We start from the raw sequence: 21621 nt of genomic DNA on the forward strand, positions 1-21621 counted from the left end.
ACACACAAACATGCTGACCGTTTTTCTTCAAACTGTGGTAAATTAAAAGCTTAAAATGTCAAAGAAAAATGATTCAACATTGCAGCGCAAGACTGATCAGTGATGGACCAAATCCAGTTCCTAAAAAATGTGTATCCACTAGGCTAACGAGTGTGGGGTCAGCAAGTGCATACTGTGTTAACAAAATCTACCGTGAGATGTTCTCTTATTAATTAAACGTACTTATTATACTATATTTCCCTCTAGTGGGCTTACTTCTGAACTACACCAACGTATTCACGCCTTTCCACATTGGCCAAATTTTAAATGCGTTTATTCGCAGTCTAAAAAGCGGCTCCCTGATCTGGTGAGTATACCATGAGTGTATTAAGGAAAACGGAAATGTACAAACACAATATTAAACAATATTAACAAACAATATTTTAGAAAAATCTCAAAGAAAAATTCCTAACATGCCAACATGACCCTTTCAGGGATCCGTAGGTATCCCTACGGCATCCCAGAAGGATTTTGGGAAGAACTTACGTTTGAACAAGTGGTTAAAAAGTTAAGTCGTGGTGAAGGGAAAGTGGTGGTTTTTCGTTTTTTGAGAAGTACTGGTCTCATCATGAGGATCTGAGGGTTCAGGAGTGACGGACGGTTAACAGCCAGGAGATGGCAGTAATGCAACAGTTTTGGATGCAAGCTGCCGTTAAACTTGACTGAAGAAGAAGAAGAAGAAGAAGAAGAAGGATTTTGGGAAATTTAGTTTATTCTTTCATCATCCATCGTCCACATAAATACGTGGATGTATTACACAGAAATACATCTCCTAGAAGCCAGCGTGTCTCAAACGTGTTTCATTGACTCGAGCTACAACCTCCCGTAAGGTGCCGGGCTCCTCCTAATGTAAAACCACTGATTAATTAAGCAGTAATTGTAGACTGTTAGCTCCTAGCTAATATCGTTCTAAATGTCGCCATTGGACCAGCGGCGTACTTAGCTAGAAAGTTAGAGAGGGGGGTTATTGAAGAAATTTGTCATTAAGTTGGGGGCAGTGTAACTGATATCATGTGTTGTAATTTGTTGAGTAGAGTAGGTGTGACGTTCACTGTCTGTATCGCCTGTTTTGACACACAGCTTTGAGAAGTGCTGCTAGCTGTTCAAACGTTTCTTCCTATTTATATCCGTGCTGAGTCTAGCTCCTCGCCCCCTGACAGCGCAGTTAGGTATCACCACATATCATATGGTTAGGTAGTATCACCCAAATACTGATTTACCTGGTGGGAAAGGGATCTAGTCGTTTGTATTACAGGATTATTTTCCTAATGGCAAAAGCAGAATGCACTCCAAAGTGGAACACCTTAGCACTACGGAACAGGAAAACATGCCCCACACCAGAAAAGAGCTTTCAGACCACATTCACTCCTGTGTCCAAGGACAAGAACAGTCAAACTGCTGGACACTTAGCAGGAGGTGACACACAGTCCTCAAACGGACCATCTGGTCAGTTTTTGGCTCGAGAAAGCATTGAGTCTCCAAGCAAAGTGCTGCTAATGCTGGTGGCAGGGCTGTCTTTTTCTACACGCCTCTACATGATAACTGAGCCCCCTCATGTGTGGTGAGTGACATTTACTCCATGAAGCAATGTTTACTTTGAGTCTTGTTTACAAGATGAGTGATTTGGGTCTTTCAGCTGGGATGAGACTCACTTTGGAAAAATGGGGAGCTACTACATCAACAGGACCTCCTTCTTTGATGTCCACCCTCCTCTTGGGAAGGTGAGATGGCAGAGTATGTCTTTGGTCTGTCTTCATGCAAGGCTCTTCAGTCCCGTACCTGTTGACCTTTGACACTCTGTTGCAGATGCTGATAGGGCTGGCTGGTTACATGAGTGGCTACGATGGCACCTTTCCTTTCATAAAGCCAGGAGATAAATATGAAAACCAAAACTACTGGGGGATGAGAGGGGTATGCTGCTTGTCACACTTGGAAAACTGCTTTTTGGGTCAAAACATGAATTGACCAAATATAAGAATTCCCTGTCTGACACTCTCTGATTTCCCTGATTAAAAAATCCTGGTTTATGATATGATTCTTAACAGTAAATCTGCTAAATTAAATTTTTATTGAATTGAATTGAAATTAGTTTGCATGTTAATACAAAAAAAGACTTTTTGTGCTGATCCCAGGGGCCTTTTCTGAAGTGCATTTTCTGCGTAATCACCAGTTAACCTAACCCCACAAACTGTATCTTTCTGGATTGTGGGAGGAAGCCAAAGTACCTGGAAAACATGCAAACTCCACTCAGAAAGGTCCCAGTAGGATGGTCGATTTGAACCCAACGTTCTTTCTGTGAGGTATTGCTAACCACCATACTAAATGTATGCTCTTTTTCATAAAGTCTGTCAATTTCACAAGTATTGAAATGTACCCTCTGGGGCTGTGCTTATAAAGAAAAATGTAAATATTTAAAAAATTAGTTTGGGGAAAATGTATAATGCCCCTAACTTCATCACAAAATATGTATATTTTATATGCAAACTTAAAATATTAGAAAGCTCAAAATTGGTAGTTTCTTTATGAAGAAATGTCTCAGAGATTGTCAGACTGGAAGCATGTATGCAGTCGACATGGAATTTCCTAATTGATTGCCGATACAGTTTTAATAGACAAATGTAAGAAATACCTAAGAAATGAATTCAAGGTGCTGATTTGTTTGTTCTTCCTCCTTTCCTGCAGTTTTGCGCCACGCTGGGCTCCTTCCTCCCCATCTTTGCCTACCTTATAGTGCTGGAGCTGTCTAACTCCTGCACCGCTGCTATCATCGCTGCTACCTTGCTCATATTTGGTAAATCATCATTTAATTGTCTTATGATGAAAGTTGCTATGGATTTCTTACACATACGAACAGTATGTAAGCAGTGAAGAAATGACTACACTATGACTCTGACTCAGAGTGACTTAAAAATGATTTTCCATCCTGGTCATCGTCTTCCTTTTCAGCTGATACCTCCTTTGATTACTGTGTATGTTGAGGTGAATCAATATGTTCAACACCTTTCTGACAGACACTGGCTGCATCACCATCTCCCAGTACATCCTGTTAGACCCTATACTCATGTTTTTCATCATGGCAGCAGTGCTGAGTATGGTGAAATTCAACCAGCAGAGATATAGGTAGGACACCAATAGAATCTGTTTGTCAAAGGTGAAAGGTTCACTATGGCCTGTTAATAATATTAACTACTTTCCTTCTTCCCTACTGAATCTTTTCTTTTCTTTCTTCTTTTTCCAGGTCCTTCAGTGCCTCCTGGTGGCTTTGGTTGGTACTTACTGGTATAAACCTTGCTGGGGCTTTGGGGGTAAAGTTTGTGGGTCTGTTTGTCATCATCCTGGTGGGACTGAACACAATCTGGGACCTATGGAGACTTCTGGGAGATATGAGTCTCTCGCTGGTAAACAGCAGGATATTACTAAGCTTACTGGTGCCGATATCGTCAGTGGTTATTGGAGGTTTGACCGCCCTTTTCCTCATGTTTCCTGGCACCAGGTGGACATTGCAAAGCACTTTCTTGCTCGGGCTTTTGCACTCATCCTGCTTCCCGTCATCCTCTATGTTACAATATTTGCTGTCCACTTTGTTGTGCTGAACAAAAGGTGAGAATGGGTGTTTAATAAGTACACATATGTTGACATTCACCGTATTATGTGAGTAATCATTATGTTTTTTTTCTTGCCAGTGGACCAGGAGATGGTTTCTTCAGTTCGGCCTTTCAGTCTCGTCTAATTGGGAACAACCTACACAATGCATCTATGCCTGAGTGTGAGTTGCAAACAGAGCTCTAAATAAAACCAAATGTCACTGCAGCTGTGTTTACTTAAACGCTACTCAGAAAGTGGAAAAAGAGGTCAAAGAGAAACGTAGACATTCCTCTAATATGATAGCCAGATGGGCTGAAAGGTTTGCTTACATTTTACTGTCCTGGGAAAGTTTTATAAGGATTTCACTATCAAGGGTTTAATCCCTTAAGCGGTTGGTGCAAGGACCACTTGTTACTTTTCAAAACATTTCAATAGACACTCTGAATAAATGTAATTATTTTACTTGTTTCCATGATGTAACACCTTGACATCAACTGTTGCTGATAAATGGGAAATCTATCGTTAATTCAGCAATTGTTAATAGTTATTTACCGTAAATGTCAAATGATATATTGATTACTAATCATTATTTACTAATTGTTTGATCATTTGTTTGTAGAACGCAGTCCGAGTCTTTATTACAAAGTCGAAGCCGTTGCAATACTACATTGCATCACACAAATTTATGTTTGTGATATTTGCGGTGGCATAAATCACAGAAGACTTGGAGACAGCAATTTGGGTTCTGTTTCGCTCACTGATAAGTTCTGTTTTCATTTTGTGCTTTCCTCTAACTGTATGGTTTGGTTTCGGGAAAGGCTGTGGGAAGACAGATCGGTCTCATTCTCAGGATCAGTGCAAAAGCAAACCTAACAGCTTTGACTAAATGCATTTCTTAAGGACATGACTTTTAGATGCTGTTGATCTCCTACAGTTAGTTTTTAGACCTGGCATTTCTTCTTTTGTCCTCCACTTGTCCAGTTTCCTCAATTATTTTTACGGCACACTTCACATGATGTATGCCAGGTTTTCCACTTTTACTTTGGGAATCACCTTGGTGCAATAATTTTGTGCCTGTCAAACTGTGTTATCTTTGCTAAATAAATGGAAACAAATGGCATGTTATTGTACCAGAGTTCTACTAACAGTGTGCCTAAAGAAACAATTTAAAATTGATTCTTAAGTGGCTTAACAGACAAAAAATATTGCTGTGATCAGAGACGAGGACTGGACTGAAACTGAGTGAAAAAGCAGCCGATGTCCAAAGAAAGACTTTTAGAAGAGCACTTTTAAAATAAGGAACTGCATTGCAACAAAGTCTTGCTCCTTCGAAGCAAAATATAAAGAAATATGTTCTGTAAGATTACAGATTGGGGCGACCGTGGCTCAGGGGGTTGGGAATCGCATCTGTAACCGGAAGGTTGCCGGTTCGATCCCTGGGCTCTCTGTCCTGGCCGTTGTGTCCTTGGGCAAGACACTTTACCCTACTTGCCTACTGGTGTTGGCCAGAGGGGCCGATGGCGCGATATGGCAGCCTCGCTTCTGTCAGTCTGCCCCAGGGCAGCTGTGGCTACAACTGTAGCTGCCTCCACCAGTGTGTGGATGTGAGAGTGAATGAATAGTGGTATTGTAAAGCGCTTTGGGTGCCTTGAAAAGCGCTATATACATCCAATCCATTATTATTATTATAATATAAATATTATTAAATGCAAATTAATTGTTTAACAGTAAAATAATTGGACTTTATTAAGTCTCTTAGCTATTTAAAATTTTTTTGATTGTGTGCATTATGTGGTTATGTGAGACATAACAAAAAAAAGTTTAATTTAATTTATTAATTTACATTTTCTGACGATGGTAGTGATCCTATGATTTGTTGATTTTCTCATGCAGACCTGGCATTTGGCTCTACCGTTACGATAAAAAACCTCCGTATTGCTGGAGGTTATTTGCACTCTCATTGGCACTTATACCCAGAAGGAGTTGGCGCAAGGCAGCAGCAGGTCAGGCTACTTGTTGAAAACTGAAATATTTTATATATTTATATTTGTAGTTTCTTTGTTTTTTTAACTTTAAATGTTTTCTTATAATTTCTTTGCTTACAGGTGACAGCCTACCTCCATAAGGACTACAACAACTTGTGGGTGGTTCACAGACAACAAGATAATAATTGTGAGGAACTGACGTTGATATATTTAACAATGTTGCCAAATACAATGTTAAAATCCAGCTGGGATAAAGAGTTGTTGTTTTATTGTTCATATCTATTGTTTTGGGGTTTTGTTTTTTTAATAAGCTCAATCTGGCAACCCTGATCTTGTTCGCCATGGTGATATCGTTCGACTGGAGCATAAAGAGTAAGTATTATGAGTGACAAGAAAAATGCACATTTTATTTAAAGTGATTCAGTCTCAGTTCTATCCCAAATCTCTTTGTGTGTGTGTTTTTCTTTCAGGACAACTCGTAACCTTCACAGTCACCTCCATGAGGCGCCTCTGACCAAGAAGCACTTCCAGGTTACAGGTTATGGCATTGTAAGGAAGGCTTTAACATAACATCTGCACTAAAAATACAGATTCAGTTGGACTCGACAGATTTATTGCATATTCTGTTTTGGGGTTTTATGGGTGTTCTGTACCCCAACACTAAAATTATTTTTGGTCTGTTCTTAGAATGGCACAGGGGACGCCAATGACCTGTGGCAGGTGGAGGTGTGCGGAGGTCGGAAGGGTGACCCAGTAAAGGTGCTGCGCAGCAAAGTTCGCTTTCTACATCGAGCTACCGGCTGTGTGCTTTACTCCTCTGGCAAAACTCTTCCAAAGTGGTAAAACGAGCATACTTTTAAATTTGAGATGACTTTGTACACAACCGATTTGTACACGACGCACTACAAGTGTTGTTTCTGTTTAGGGGCTGGGAACAAATAGAGGTGACCTGTAGTCCCTACTTGAAGGAGACCCCAAGCTCTCAGTGGAACATTGAGGACCATATTAATCCAAAATGTATGATTAATTCATTCATTCCTATTTTGTGTTTGCACTTCTTGATGTCAGACAGCAGCTAACATGTTGTGTATTGTGTGTTCTGGCAGTACCCAACATTAGTCTGTCTGTGCTGAAGCCCAATTTTCTGGAAATCTTACTGGAGTCCCATATTGTTATGTTTAGAGTAAGTAATAATAAGAGAATAAATAAGCTCATCTGCTTTAAAAGAAAGTGCATCTTCATTTCTTTTCATTTTATTTTATTGTCTTTTAGGGAAATAGTGGCTTAAAACCCAAAGACAATGAGATGAATTCCAAACCTTGGCACTGGCCAATCAACTACCAGGTGCTTTAAATATAAATAAATAAAATTATTTTTTTAATATCTTTTAACTTCATGTAATTTCTTTCCGTGAAGGGCTTGAGGTTTTCAGGAGTAAATGCGACAGAGTACCGCGTTTACCTGCTGGGGAACCCTGTAAGTTTGTTTTTAAGTTTTATGCTTACAATCTCATTTAACCAGCAGATCAGTGTCCTCATGGTGAAAATGGTTTTCAGGTGGTGTGGTGGATAAATCTGGCCAGTTTGGGGTTGTATCTCACCATGGTGGCGGTGGCTTCCATAGCCACCCAAAGAGGTTTTTCATTGGGCCAACAAAGAATAGGTATGGTAAATAATGGTGCCTTAACAGTATGTGTTTGCATCGTGACTTTAAGTAAAGCGTTATTGTCCTGTGATTCAGAGCATTCTCTTGTGCTTGTGAGAGGAGGTGGACTGCTGATGCTCGGTTGGCTCCTGCATTATGCACCTTTTTTTACCATGGGTCGTATCCTCTACTTTCACCACTACTTCCCTGCAATGCTCTTCAGCAGCATGTTAACAGGTACCAAACTGTGCTGGATTTCTGTATTCCAACTATAACGTGTAGAGGGGAGTGCAGGGGTACAGAAGTGAAGTAGAAGCCACACATAAGAACCTTTTTTCAGCAGGTTTGGTGGGTGAAAGTGTCGCCAATACTTCACTTACAGCTTACTTCACTTAATGGCTTGCATTAGAGTCGACAGTGTTTAGGACACAGTTATCTCAGTTTTGCATACTTGACAGACAGTTTTTGCAATTTTGGTTAAATAATTGTATTTTTTTCCTCCAGGACTGACGTTAGACATCCTTTTCAGAAGTGCTGACCTTCTACTCCACCCACCTTATTCCTATTGGTTCCAGCGAGCTGGGCAGCTGCTGCTTCTGTTTAGTATTCTTTACAGGTGAGCTGAGTACTATGAAGAATCAGCTTGTTCTTAACACTGTCAGAAACAGCCTATCATTACTGTGAGGTATCTGCTACATAATGTAGTTCCTTATGATAGTCCAACTATTGTTTTATACTTTGATTGATGCTCTTGATGGTCCTAATGGTTTAATTAGCCATGAAGTTCTTGTAGCAGACTCTGTTTGCTGTGGATGAAAAGATTATGAATTATTAAAGGATTGTTATTGTTTTGTTGAGAGTTAATGACAAGATTAATACCTACAGCCCATCATGATTGATAAATCATTTAAGTTAAAGGAAGCAGGTGCTCTTAATATGCTATATATTGTCATGTATATCATGTAGATTTAATACAGTTTTCAAGTTTGGATGGACTATCATACAGATATTCTAATAGGATTACAACCTTCTCATCTGGCTCTCAGAAAGAAGCTTCTCTGCTAATTCTTACTAAATATTAAAAGAATAATTACACTGAACTTCTTGCTGCTGTGACTTTAGATCTCATAGCCCATTTTAGCACAAGAATGGAAGTATTTCATCTACTTAGTGTAACTGACTTTGATCCATTCACTGTCTGTCAGTTTCTACCTGTTTCATCCGCTGTCCTATGGCATGACGGGTCCACTAGCACACGAGCCGGGCAGCGCCATGGCTGATCTGAAGTGGATGGACTCCTGGGAGTTCTAGTCTGCTTTGCAGGAAGATGACACTAATGATGTGACTTGCACCTGTTCTGAGTATAAGGGACTTAAAACTGACAGAGTAGTGTTTGCACAAAGAAGTGATTCTTAAAAGGTACTGACTGAAATTCTACGTGTCTTAGTATTTGTGTCACAGCATTTGCACCTGACGTTGTCTATCATGCATGAAGAATGCTTGTTAAGGCAGACCTAACTCAATGCAATGTGAAAGCCCGATTGTGGTGTAAGTGGGAATCTTAACTTTGTCTCTGAGAGGCCTTAACTAACATCACAACTTCTGTTCCTAGATTTAACGTGTACTGTAATTAAAAACAATAAGCTAAAGTGCCTGAAAGGAAAAAGTTTTTAAAAAGTAAGTTTTAAAGGTTTAAATGCTACATCTCCCTGATTTTCGTTTTTAAATTTTGTACAGTTAGAAACTATTAGACTGTATTTTGATTAGGGATTTTCTGATTTTACTCATTACTTAGTATTTTGGTACTGTATTTAGCCATTAGTGCTGTGTGTTACACACTATTTTTATACTATGTAAGACTATTACCGACTCTGTTTACATTTTAATGTGATCAATAAACAGTGATACTGCATTCTGTATCTATACATGTAAAGTTTTCTACATTTTTGAAGTTGAAGGAAACCTTTAAATTGTTTTTATGTTCTGTACAATAACATGAAGCATGTCTTTACTAGACATGGTATTTTCAGTGTTGATAATTAAAATATGATTGACTACTTGAGATATCCCCAAAAGCTCAGAAATGTTTAGAAATCTGATAAAAGTCATAGAGTTCAAAAGATCATTCCAGTAATATCCATGTAAAAACATAAAAAGTAACACTGCAACAGCTTGATATTGGTCCCCTTGAAAATAATTACATATAATATAATACATTGCTTTGGTTGCAGGTGTATAAACATATTCCTGTGCTCCCAAAGTTATATTGTTAGTTTAAATGTAGGAACCGAAGTCACCCCGACCCAAATATAACCGTCAGTTACTTAATGTTCGTTGTATTTTTTTCTGACTTGAACTTAATGCTGGATATAACAATAAACCGGCGGGCCGCCTGGTGGCGTGTTTCTGAAGTACACCACATACACTCGTCAACTGTCAGAGCTGCTGCTGCCGCTGCCATTGGCTGTCGTTTATCACGTGATTATTGTGAAGATGGCGTCTCCAAATGGAGGTAAATTCTAATTCTTTACCCTGCGACGCTGTGTATAAAATGTAAAATTGAGATCTTTAAGCACATTAAACCGTTAAGAACTATAATCCTGTTTTATTTGAACACCCACAGACGACAGAATACGCATGTTAGTGCCGTAATTTTGCTGTTTGGACATGTTTTTCTGTTGGCTAAAGCCCTCACTAGCCCCGGTGTTCGGTCCAGTAAATGGGGAAGAAGAGCGGGTAGCAAGCTTGAATTCTTTCGTGTAGTCTGACTCGCAGAGCTGAAGCTGTGCATCCTGCTAGCTAAAATATTAGCTGTTAGTTACTGCTGTACTACTAACAGGTTAAATCATCCCTCCTTAGACCAGTTTCATAACAAGTATAGTGTTTTTGTTTTGGTTGTATTGCTTTCTTCTTCTTTTTTTTCCCAACGTTTTTTTTCTGTGTTGTACATCTCGTTATTCTTATTACTGGAAGCTGTGTACTTGAAATTGATCATCTTGTATGTTTAACAGTAAAGCACCGTGTGTTTTACAGATGACTGTAGACACTCACTGTTGTACCTCTCTCGTGATTTCATCCATACAAATTCAGAGTAATTTGACCCAAAATTTAACATTGCAATCCATCCAATCTAGTCTTTGTGTAATTTGACATACTTTGACATTTTCCTCAGATGCACATTGCATTCTGTAAATATGCCAGGTTTGGGGGTAATAGCTCTTTGGGTTCCTTGATGTGCGAAATGCTATTTTATATTTTCAGTCCGTGTTATATTTGTCATTTCTTTGTAGATTCAACTGAAGAAATTAGAGAAAATTATGTTTTGCAATTGGCTGCTAGTAACAAAGTGCCTAATACCTCTTGAGTTTAGTGCTTTTGTATGCTTGAATGAATTCATAAATCAGTGTTAAGTGGTTTGACAAACAATCCTCTGAAAATGGTCAGCTATTAATCATAAGGTGGAAAATAAGGGGAAAAGTAACAAATGGCCAAAGAAAAACTACTAGCCAACACTGGTCAAAGTCTGGCTCAGTGGAAGGAAAATGCAAAGAAATGATGGGTGGCTCAAGACTTTTGCACTGTACTGTACATGACATTAAACATGGAAGAAGATGCCCAAGGCTGTTAAAATAAGGTGTTATCACACAATTTGCCCAACAGATTGGCTCTGACCCAATTTTCTGCCTGTATTGTCACTACTGTGTGCAGGTCATGTTACTGCTGAGCAGATAATGGTGCACAGTCAATCAGTGTTTGTGAAAGTTTGTGAAATACATTGTTGGAAAGCTGGTAAACAGCCCAGCATTTTCCACTTTTTATATAATTGTGACATGCTGTAAGTATACATAGACAACTTAATTCTATGTTAATTCTTAAGGCTATTACATCCCTGTAATTTCACTGAAACACCATTCTTGCTAAACATAGATCCTTATCTGTTATTTTTTAATGGAGCGCCTTGTGACTTATCAGTCCAAAATAAGGTTTAGTGACTGTGAGTACCATAGAATCTGATATAGATGGGACCATTGTTATTCTATAATCAAAATAGAATTGTTTTTAATTATATGATAAAGGTGATTATTAAACACAGCTATGTATTGATTTTAGGAGACCCATGTTTTTCTGAACAAGTGAACCCGAATCATGCTGACAAAATTCCCTCCTCATAACAGAGACACTTAAACCCTGCTGGCTACAGTTTAACAAGTATCTAAAAACCACTTATTCAGGATTATTCAGTGTTGCAGGGAGAATGGACCCTATCACAACTGTCACTGGGTGAAAGATTTTTTTTTTTTTTATAAAGATGTTTTTACTCTGTAAAAATCCATCCATCTATTTAGTGCCTAGCTCGTCAGATGCCTGAGGTGGCTCCTTCTGATGCAGAGGAATATTAGCTCTAAGAAAACGCTGAAGCATCATTTTGCCACTTGCATCCACAATGTCATTCTTGTATTCGTCGCCCACAGTTCGTCCCTCGTGGTTACAGTAGGAACATAAATCTACTGGCTCTAATTTGTTTTCTTTGTCTTGATAGGTGATGATTTTGAGTCGTCATTGCTGAGTTTTGAGAAGTTGGATAGAGCGTCACCAGACTTGTGGCCAGAGCAGTGTAAGTTTATCTCCTGCTCCTATGTGACTGGTTACCGTAGCTTTTATTATGCATAAACTTTATTATTCTCTGATCTCTCATACAGTGCCTGGAGTCGCAGAATTTGCTGCATCTTGTAAAACTGTGAGTTAGATTTAATATGGCTGAGTTTGAGTTACACATTAGAAACATAAATAGGCTTGTCACACTTCATGATGTGTGATCTGTAACTCTTTATCACAGCCCATCTGCAATTCACCTCCAAAATGGATGTCAGATCTGGAGAGTGAGGATATTGAAATGTTGAAAGGTTGGTCCAAATAGCTAAAATTATGGGGTTTTTCCAGACAGATTTTTCAATTTACTTGTTACAGTTGGTGTTAAACAGAAAGACTGGTGGACAGAAGCAGACTTAATATATAATCCTGTCAAAATGGTTAACATTTTGCTGAAGTTAGGTTAGCGCTTTTATTATGGGTCTTGTTATCCTTCTGTAGAGCTGGGTAGCCTGACCACAGCCAACCTGATGGAGAAGGTCAAAGGACTTCAGAATCTAGCATACCAACTGGGCTTAGAGGAGTGTAAGTACACAAACAGCACACACATGCCAGTGTACAGATAATCCAGCCTTTATACCTTTAAAATCACTGAGAGTGCGAAAAGGATGTGGTCACATGTTACCACTAGATGGTGCTCATAGGCCTCTCTTGGGTTTTGCTTCTCTGTCTGGAAGAAGTAACTTCCCAGCATCTTTAAGAATCATAACACTGAGAAATCCTAATAGATTTAAGTTCACGTGGGCCTGTATGCTTTTGTCCAAAGACAGAAAAAAAAATGAAAATGTAACTTCAACTCCCAAAGCTTGTGTCTAACAGCAAGCATGTTGACCTCAACGCCTTAAATACCGTATTTAGGGTAATATTGGTAAACTTGAATGGTAAGAAAGAAAAGTATGCCCAGAGGAGACAAATGCCTAAGCATTTGATGGATGCAAAATCTATTTTTAATCCATTCCCTCAGTGCCACCGTTGTCATAATCCTTGTGGAGTGTGGATTAGAGAGATGTAGCTAAGTGCTCATATTTCCCGAAGAGAAAAATCGGTTTTAATTTTTCCAGTTTAGAAGCATGCAAGTGGTGAAAAACTGTGATATACCCCTGTCATGGCAATACAACCTTAGCATTTTTTTATGTTTACAAATATACATGGAAAGTTTGCTAACTCAATTAAATTACCACCTAAGGGCAAAATGGTCAGATTTTGGCTCAATTACACTAGAAGTGCAGTACTTTGTAAGAGTCAATAAAGACAATCTGAGCCAAATAATGCAAAAAATAATATGGATAGGCTTTGATAAAAATTTGAAAGCAGCACATGTTCAACTGTCTAACAATGTGAGATTTTTAGATGGTTGAGTGATTTTAATGGCAAAGATTTGCTACAATGCTCTCATCTACAAATGTCTGTCGGTACATAAATATTAACAGGGTGCCTGTGCTTTAGTTGCATAAGCCATAACTTTAAAATCTATTTAGTTGAAAAATGTCTGATCTCCCAGCCTTTGCCTAAACCAGGAGAAGCATGTAATCTGGCTGGTATAAAGATGTTAGCTGTCATAGGTGCAGGACTGCAGGCTTTGCAATCATGTCATGTACCCCGGGATGACGGGACGCAATGACGGTTATTATTGGTGTCAGAGCAGCCCTGTAATCGGTGCCTGTTTAATGCTCTCTGGTTTAATTTTCTCCTTTTCCGGGCTGTCAGGGGAGGCCTTGTAAATCTCAGCTACTTTTTCATCATGTTTGTGCACTCTTCAGTACCCGTAAACATACTCCGCAGAGGCATGGCAGAGCGAGGGCAGAGGACAGGATTTACTGCCCTCCCCCCTTCAACATGTGGACCATTAAAGTTGGAGCTGGTTAATGGCAGAGCACAATCAAGTAGTGAAAACCCGCCCACCATACTGCAGTGAGAAAGGAGATTTGAACCAGAAATGTCCCTTTTCCTAGAATGCGCTTAAGCAGAATTAGTGTAGGTTTTTGCTTTTTCTAATATTTGTACATATGTATGTAACATGGATATGAGGGGGATAAGGACACAGCCTCCTCCCACAAGCAACCCTAAAAAAGGGCTGTGTGATGCTGGCCCAGTTAGTCCCAGAGGGTTTGGCGCGTGCCTATTCCTCAGGCCCCATCTGTTACTCCGCCCCATGATGAATACCCCTGTCGTGGGCCACTGAGCGTGGGCATCAAGCCTGTGGTCTCTAGGGAAAGCTGAGGACTCTGATAAGTGCTGTTATTGGAGGTAATTGAAAGCTGAGTGTTCCTTTGGGATGCACTGAAGGGCCTCAGCTACTGACACGACTGGTAACACGGCTGCTGGAGCTGGTGGGATTTTGCACTCTCACACTTGTGGCCTCAACTGACTGCCATTTAACATGTCTTCCCTAGAATGTGTCATTAGTTGTTGTTATTGAAGATTCATATTACACAGAACAACAGAAAATTTGTTGTTGTTGTGGTTGTTGAGTGTTTTCATGAACTTATAACAGTGACATCAGATGTTTCTCAGCAGTGGTTACTATAATATATTCAGAACATGCACCCTTTTAAAGTTTTAAAGTTAACCCTAAATATATTTTCCTCCCTCAAAATTTTGCCAGGCGCTAGAACTAATCAAAATAATTTTGTCATCTCCACATTGTTATAAAAATTGTAAGGAAAAATATCACTTATAATTCGATTCCAAAAAAAGAAAAACGACACGACTCGTTGCCTTCTGGGTGTGCAATCATATGTCGTGGCTTCTGTTGCACCCTGCGTTACCTCTCTCCTGCCATGATGCCACCCAGCACATACCCCGGCCAACTCTGTTGCATCTTCTTGTGTGAAGGTGAGACTGAAGGTCACCCTGCTTTGACAGCTCCTAATGGGGCTTCATCCACCACCACCTCCTCCACACCCTTAGGATCAATCTCCGGCCTATTAGAAGCATGCCGCTGCTGAATATGATTGCATTCACTGGGCCCCACTAGTGCTAATGTGCCTCCATCAATCCATCAGGGCGGGCTGACCGCAGGGCGGGTGGTTATGAAGTACCTCAGCTGACAACAGCTGAATGAGGAACAGAGGATACCTCCCCACCACCGCTACCACTCTTCCTCCTCCTCCTAACCTCTGCTAGTTCCCTGTGCTAGCCTTTTTACCTGTCCCCTGCTTTTCTTTGGTCTCATAGTTAGAATGAATGGCAGCATTGTGGTGCATCTCATTCACAGTGGCACCTCATGTGTGCTGAAAGTAAAATAAGCATCTAGGATGGTTCAATTCTTACCTTCTTAATCATCTTAAGCACTTAGTACCTGTAGGCTTTCTGTTATTAGCTTTCTGAAATTGGCTCCCGCACAGGCATTGCTAAAATATGGATGGGGTTTATTTCATAACTAGCACTAATAATTATACACGTCATCATTCATCATCTTGAAAACTCTTAAGTAGTTCAACAGACATATTGCAAAAGGCTGACATGAGCATCTCCTTCCATGGTAAGCATGTTGCAGCTGTATCTGACAGAGCTTCGTCATATCTTATACAAGAATCAGTGTTGGGGCTGTGTGAGAGAGGCAGAGCTAACACACAAACACACATACTCACTGCTCCTCAGTCCTGCCTGCCTGCTGCTGCCTCCCTGAGCAGATCGGAAATGACACCTCATTTCCATAAAGGCATTAGGAATTCATTGGATTTTCTTTCCCAGCTAATCATAGTGCGGGTGTAAAACCTTTTAGGCTTTTTAATGAATGATTTTTGACTGATTGCCTATTAATAAGGACACCTCTTGAACAGGCATAGGCTGGGGCAGGGGTTGGGAGGTGCAGATGTGTTTGTTTTGGTGTGTGTGTGTGTGTGTGTGTGTGTGTGTGTGTGTGTGTGTGTGTGTGTGTCAGTCAACCGGGCGAAAATGCATTGGAGGTGGAGGAGGAGGAGGGGTGGGCCTCTCTCGGTTGGGACATAAAGAGGAACCAGTGGCTCCCCTGGGAAATCACAGCTCGTGTCTGCATCTTAAATATCCCTGTGAAGTATCAATAAGTGGGTAATTGAATTTTGAACACAAACATGAGCGTCAGGTGTATGTGTAGCAAGGCGGGGGTGTTCAGCGGGTGCGTTGGATGAATATGTGTGCCTCCAAGTCCTTCCATGCTTGAGTGTTTGTGTGTGTCATTTCCTCTGTGTCTCCCTCATCCCTGGGGACAAGGGCAGTGAAAGTGGATGTTAAATCCATTAAATAAAGCTTACACCCCGTAATAGCTGAGCACCTCTCGGCGATGGTCATTGAGGGTCAGATAAGTCCTCTTAACGCTTAATGAAAGTGAATCGGGTCCGTCAGACTTGGGGTCTGCGACTTCAGTTAACCCAGGTGGTCATCGGTCCTGGCTTCTAACAGGCATCCGGGAGCTCACTGGGAGCATGTCATTTGGGTGGTGGTGGGGGGGGGGGGGATTTGGGTTGGGCAAAGTGATGATTACTCTCATTTTATACACAGGGGATTGGTAGGAGGGGGGCTGTTACAATGGCACGCAGATCACTTGTTGTAAATGAGAGGAAAGTGAGATGTTACACCACTGCGTTTCCTCTGCATTTTCCTTTCGTCCACATGGGATTTGGCAAGTGAGGATGATTTACCAGTGTGGAGCAGAAAATTGCAGCAACATTTGGGTTGCAACAGTGCAGGCTCTGATACTTCAGAGGGCATATTTCCTGGCATACTTAGCCGCTTGCAGATATAGGTTAATCTCCATTGTTTCAGTGGACCAAATCAGAGCCAAAATCCACATCCAGAGGGTATGGGGCTGATAAGGTACAATTTCTTATTATTTTTTTTAAATTTGCAAATCAAGCCAAGGGGAATGTTTAATTTAGGTAAAATTGACATATATTGTATGTTGTGGCTGTGTTTGATAACCTACCATAACATATGATGATGGAATCTGTGGCCATTAGGGCTAAATGATAATTAGATGGTAACAAATCAACAGGACAAGGCGATGGCCTGCAGAATCCATGAGGTGCCATTTAGTATGGATGGTAGTCGTAACAAGATGCTGATTAACTTAGTGCAAAATTAGTGATTGACCTTTCTAATCAACTAAACAAATCTCTAAGTCTCCCTAATCAGTATTGATCTGATCTCTTCGGGTGTATGACAAAGCCTGTGTGTATGTGTTTGTGTGCGTTGGTCAGCAAGCTTTTGAGTGAGTCAGGTTTTCTGTAGTAATGCTCTTTTGTTTATTTTCCAAAAATGAACAGCTATTGGAGTCTCTTTTGATCAGTCATAGAAAATCTCGAAAAGACAGATCCAGCAAAATAAACATTGTAATTAAGATCAACCACTTATTGTTACATTTTATCTGAGATACATAATTTCGTCTGAGTGTGTTTACAGTATATGTATATGGCAATCTATGTGTGATTTTTGGGTTGTGAGGGTACCACTTTGGTCCGTCTATACTTTGTAAACATGGATGCTGGGCTCAAATCCAAAATGAGTTACAGGGAAAAGAGAACATGGATACGAAGTAGAAAACACTGGCTGTATCCCAATTCAGGGTCTGCAGCCTTAACGGCCCACAAGGGCCGCGTACTTAAAGACCGCTAAGGCCGGAAGTGCGAGGCTTGTGAAATGGGACGCTCTAGCCTCCGTTGCGCTGCCCAGGTTGCCTAGCAACCATGATAGAAACGTGTCATACAGCTGTGTTTGACAGAAATGAAGGACAAAATCTTTTGTTCATTTGTTTGTTTCTACATGAGCTTTGATCATTCTCTGTGAGATTAAGCTCAGCTATTGAACGGCGTATATTTTAAAGTAAAGGCTGTAAAACCAAGTTAGTACAAACGTCACTAACGTCACATAACTTTGCAGACATGTGGCCAACAGGAATGTTTTAATGTTCTTCGTTATTAAACATTTGCACATAAATAAGTGACATAATATTCAGTACTTAAAGTTCACTCTTCGGCCGCCCCTCATCCGCCGTTTTTTTCCGGCAAAATTATCCACACCCAGCGCCGCGCTATGCATTCTGGGATACGTTGGGTCACGAAGTCTACACCGCCACGTCCTTAAAATTCAGGGAAATGAAGGACGCATTTGAGGGCCGCATTTCGAGCAGCCCTTGAATTGGGACAGCCTTCGTCGCGTCGCTGTGACATAATCGGCCTTAAAATGCGGCCTTTAAGGCTGCAGACCCTGAATTGGGACACAGCCATTGACGTGCAAATGCAGTCTGAATGGGAGAAGACAAAGGCTGTCTTCAAAATTTTATTTATGTCTAGTCTACTCAGTCCTGCAATAAAAAGTGTGATTATTGTGCACTAACTAGATAACCACTGCAGACAGCTGTTAACATATATCTTCCCTTGCAATAGTTTTTGTCTTGTCTTTCCCCTCAACCCCCAACCAGTCATGGCATCTGGCTGCTCTGTCCTGAACCTTGTTCTGATGGAGGTCTCTTCCTGTTAAAAGGGAGTTCTTCCTTCTCACTGTCACCAAGTGCTCGCTTATATCTGATTGTTGGAGTTTACTCTCTAATATTGTAATGTCATTACGTTCAGGTCACTCTTGTTGTATGTTGGCGCTAAAAAATAAAATTGAATTGAACTGTGTGACTGAGAGATTTTGTACTTTACTTGAATATATCATCACTCCACAAATAGGCATAATTTTTATTATCCCTGTTGCATGAACAGCAGAATGCTGCACCACATTTAAGGCCATAGACTCTACTACGTTGCTGTTTTTTCTGTACATTGTAGCTGTCATATCTCTGAGCATTTATAAAAATTCTGTACATGAGTATATTACAGAAGCATGCTGGAGGCTGCAGCTGTAACAGTGAATGAGACATTCAGCAGGGCGCGTAATCTCAGGAGAGGCACTGCTATCTTTGATCTGTTTTACAGGTTGAGCTCGTCACGGGTTGGAGAAATTGATAATAAGAAGGAGAGAAGCATTTCATGTTAAAAATGCAAATATTAACTGCTGCCCTTTTACCGTTCCTTCTGATGCTGCTTCAAATAATAGTGACACCATCTTTCTGCCAGTTTAAGGGTCATCCCAGTGTAATTGCTTTCCCTTGCCTAATTTTGATGGCTTCACTTCAATCTAAAGAATCCTATGCGTGGCCAGAGGTCCGTTGATGACTCCGTTTAGGGTGATTTGAAGAGATGGAAAATTGGAAAATGAACCCATCCCATTCCAGTTAGCATCATCTTCAACCTAATGATGGACACCTCAAGGTGACATGGCCCCCACGCCCAGATGCACCATTATCATTCCACCCTGGGCAACTCATCTAAATTACTAACTGCCCTGGCTTTTTCATTAGCCACATTGGACAGAGGAGGCGGGGCCCCTCTGCACCAGCACACGCAGACACCAAACAGGCGTTATGAAGGTGGGCGACTTTGTGCTTAAAGCCCATTTAAAATAAGTGCTGTCTGCTGCTCTGTCATCATTTATTTGTCTGATGTACAACATTTGTAACAGTAAAGAAGGCGATCTAAGCTTTGTGCTTTTTAAAATCTGTAGTTGAAGCAGAGAGGCTGATCGTCTTCTTATCTCGAGTAGAGTAATTACTGTACCAAGAAGGTGCCTCTGTGGGGTTTATGATGATGCTGCAGGAAACTGTCTGTAGTCTCTATATTCACACTCGGGTTTGTCTTTGATAGAAAAGCCTCAGCAATGATTGGTCTCCCAGAGAAAGCCATTTTAACAAAGGATCTTCAGCAGGGACGATTATGTTTCAAGACTCGGTGCCAAGATGCTGGCAAAACCTTGTTCACTGAATCCCACTTGAATACATTTCTTTATCTGGTGCTATAGTGACAGTAAGCGACTGTGTTGGTAGGGTTGGTCTTTTATTAGTGTGTGGATGTGATAAAATTGCTGTTCATTATACACATTTCAAATTAAATAGCTTACACTCTGTTATAATGGAAAATCTAAATGGTATGAAGACTCATCTCCTGTAGATACAATATAGAAGGATCTATTATGCTCTTTTCCACCTCTTTTTTTTTAATTTTCACATTTTATTCTATTTTCAGAGTTGAAAATAATCCTCCTTACTGGGCTCTTCTCTTCTTTCCTCAATTCTCCCCTTCTTTCTGATTGGCCGCCCCTTAATAACATAACATTTTAATAGCAAGTGAGGCTGCTGCACTCACTGTGTATTATGTTTAAATTTCTTCTCATCTGAAGCATCAGCTTCCACAGAGTTAAATTATAAGAAAAAAGGGAAGAAAACCAACAGATTTAAAACAGTTGTATCCAGAGTTTTAACTAAACTAGCAACTCATAGTTTTTTAGGACAGTGTGCATCTTGTCTGAATAATGTAATATTTCTTGGGGAGGATGACCTGTCACAGCCCCGTACATTTATCAATGGGACCTCTAGGCTGGCAACTACTAAGTTCATTGCGCAACCCTAACAATGAAGCCTTCACTCACTCAATTATTCATCTTAATACTTGAATGAGTATTATGTTTCTGTTAGTGTCTGTCACTATTCATAACCTGTAATCATTTTTGCTTCTTAAATCACATACACATTAATACTTTTATACATGCATAGGTCTAAGTACCTGTACCTCACTACAGCGAGCCAACAATTTTGTAATCACAAGACTCTTTGGTAGTTACGTCTCAATTTTATGTTGATTTTCATGTCCTGGATGAACAGATGTTTGTATAAATTGCCTCCCGATGTGACACTGGAGATATTAAATACATGCTGTGCATTACTAACAAGCTTTTCTGAAGTTGTTAGAGCTGTAACCAAGTGTTGCACAAGACTGATTTGTTTCTGATTTTAACAACTTACTAAGAAGACTGTTGAAAGGTCTCTGACACTGTGCTGTAGTTTATCTAAAATATGTGTTTTCTTGTTTTCCAGCCAGAGAAATGACCAGAGGAAAGTTCCTAAACATCTTGGAGAAGCCCAAGAAGTGATTTATCTTTTTGTTTGGATTTCACAGTGATTGCAGTCGTTGCATTCACCAGTACGCTATGAACATGTTCAGACATTCACAGTCAAGTTCAAGGACTGCATTCTGATTAAATAGAGCAAAATGCTCACTAACATTGCTGATGTCTTCTCATCAGACTCCTCTGTACAACTGCTGTTCTCTAAATAATCTTTTTCTTTTTTTTTGAAAGTTGTTGCTTTTCTCTGGATTTCTCTCTGACTTGTAGATCTACCTTGATTAAATGTTCCCTAATTATTCATACTTTTGAACATGAAACTTTTTTTCAGTTTGTGAAATTATTTAATAAACTATTAAAATGAAAAGATCTTTGCTTTTTTTTTTTTTTTAAAGAATTTAAGTCTCCTGTGACTTGATTACGTTTGCAGCCAAAGGAGCCAACTGTAGTGATGCAAAAGTTTTTAGAGACTGTTCAACTTCTTTTAATTAGGGCAATAACTTCATGTCTCTGCCACTCCACAGAGTGCAGCACCTCTCTGCTGTGAACATGTAAGGAGCTCCGACGTGGGAGTACTTTCTCGGCTATCGGGGCATGTTTTCTTTTTAATGAGCATTGGAAGCAGGGTCTCCTACACAAAACATTGAGTAAAAATAATATTGCTCATTGTCATCGCCGTTAATAAGAGTTGACATAATTACTAGGACCATTTCTTTTCTAATTAGCACACTTCAACGTTGTCGGAGCTAGCGGTCGGGCAAAAAGAGAATCAGACAGGCATGCCGAATGGGAAACA

The 21621-nt window shown here is 40.1% G+C and overlaps 2 protein-coding genes across 2 annotated transcripts; both read left to right on the forward strand.

Annotated features, from left to right (window-relative positions):
- The first annotated feature begins 523 nt into the window (after positions 1 to 523).
- On the forward strand, positions 524 to 9190 carry pomt2 (protein-O-mannosyltransferase 2). Its single transcript, XM_080871252.1, has 21 exons — positions 524 to 1600; positions 1676 to 1760; positions 1846 to 1950; positions 2722 to 2830; positions 3051 to 3159; positions 3278 to 3437; positions 3533 to 3639; positions 3723 to 3805; positions 5518 to 5627; positions 5730 to 5796; positions 5921 to 5981; positions 6080 to 6158; positions 6297 to 6448; positions 6535 to 6626; positions 6716 to 6792; positions 6882 to 6953; positions 7026 to 7085; positions 7166 to 7271; positions 7350 to 7490; positions 7758 to 7869; positions 8459 to 9190. Exons 1-21 carry the CDS (start codon positions 1308 to 1310, stop codon positions 8562 to 8564), a joined length of 2286 nt encoding a protein of 761 aa, XP_080727378.1. The 5' UTR covers positions 524 to 1307; the 3' UTR covers positions 8565 to 9190.
- A 532-nt stretch (positions 9191 to 9722) lies between these two features.
- Positions 9723 to 21192, forward strand: lin52 (lin-52 DREAM MuvB core complex component). Its single transcript, XM_080871254.1, has 6 exons — positions 9723 to 9765; positions 11794 to 11868; positions 11954 to 11991; positions 12091 to 12157; positions 12345 to 12428; positions 20797 to 21192. The coding sequence occupies exons 1-6, from the start codon at positions 9747 to 9749 to the stop codon at positions 20850 to 20852; spliced, it is 339 nt and encodes a 112-aa protein (XP_080727380.1). The 5' UTR covers positions 9723 to 9746; the 3' UTR covers positions 20853 to 21192.
- The last annotated feature ends 429 nt before the right edge of the window (positions 21193 to 21621 follow it).

The sequence above is a fragment of the Rhamphochromis sp. 'chilingali' genome (genome assembly GCF_963969265.1).
Source record: "Rhamphochromis sp. 'chilingali' genome assembly, chromosome: 21".
Lineage (NCBI taxonomy): Eukaryota > Metazoa > Chordata > Actinopteri > Cichliformes > Cichlidae > Rhamphochromis > Rhamphochromis sp. 'chilingali'.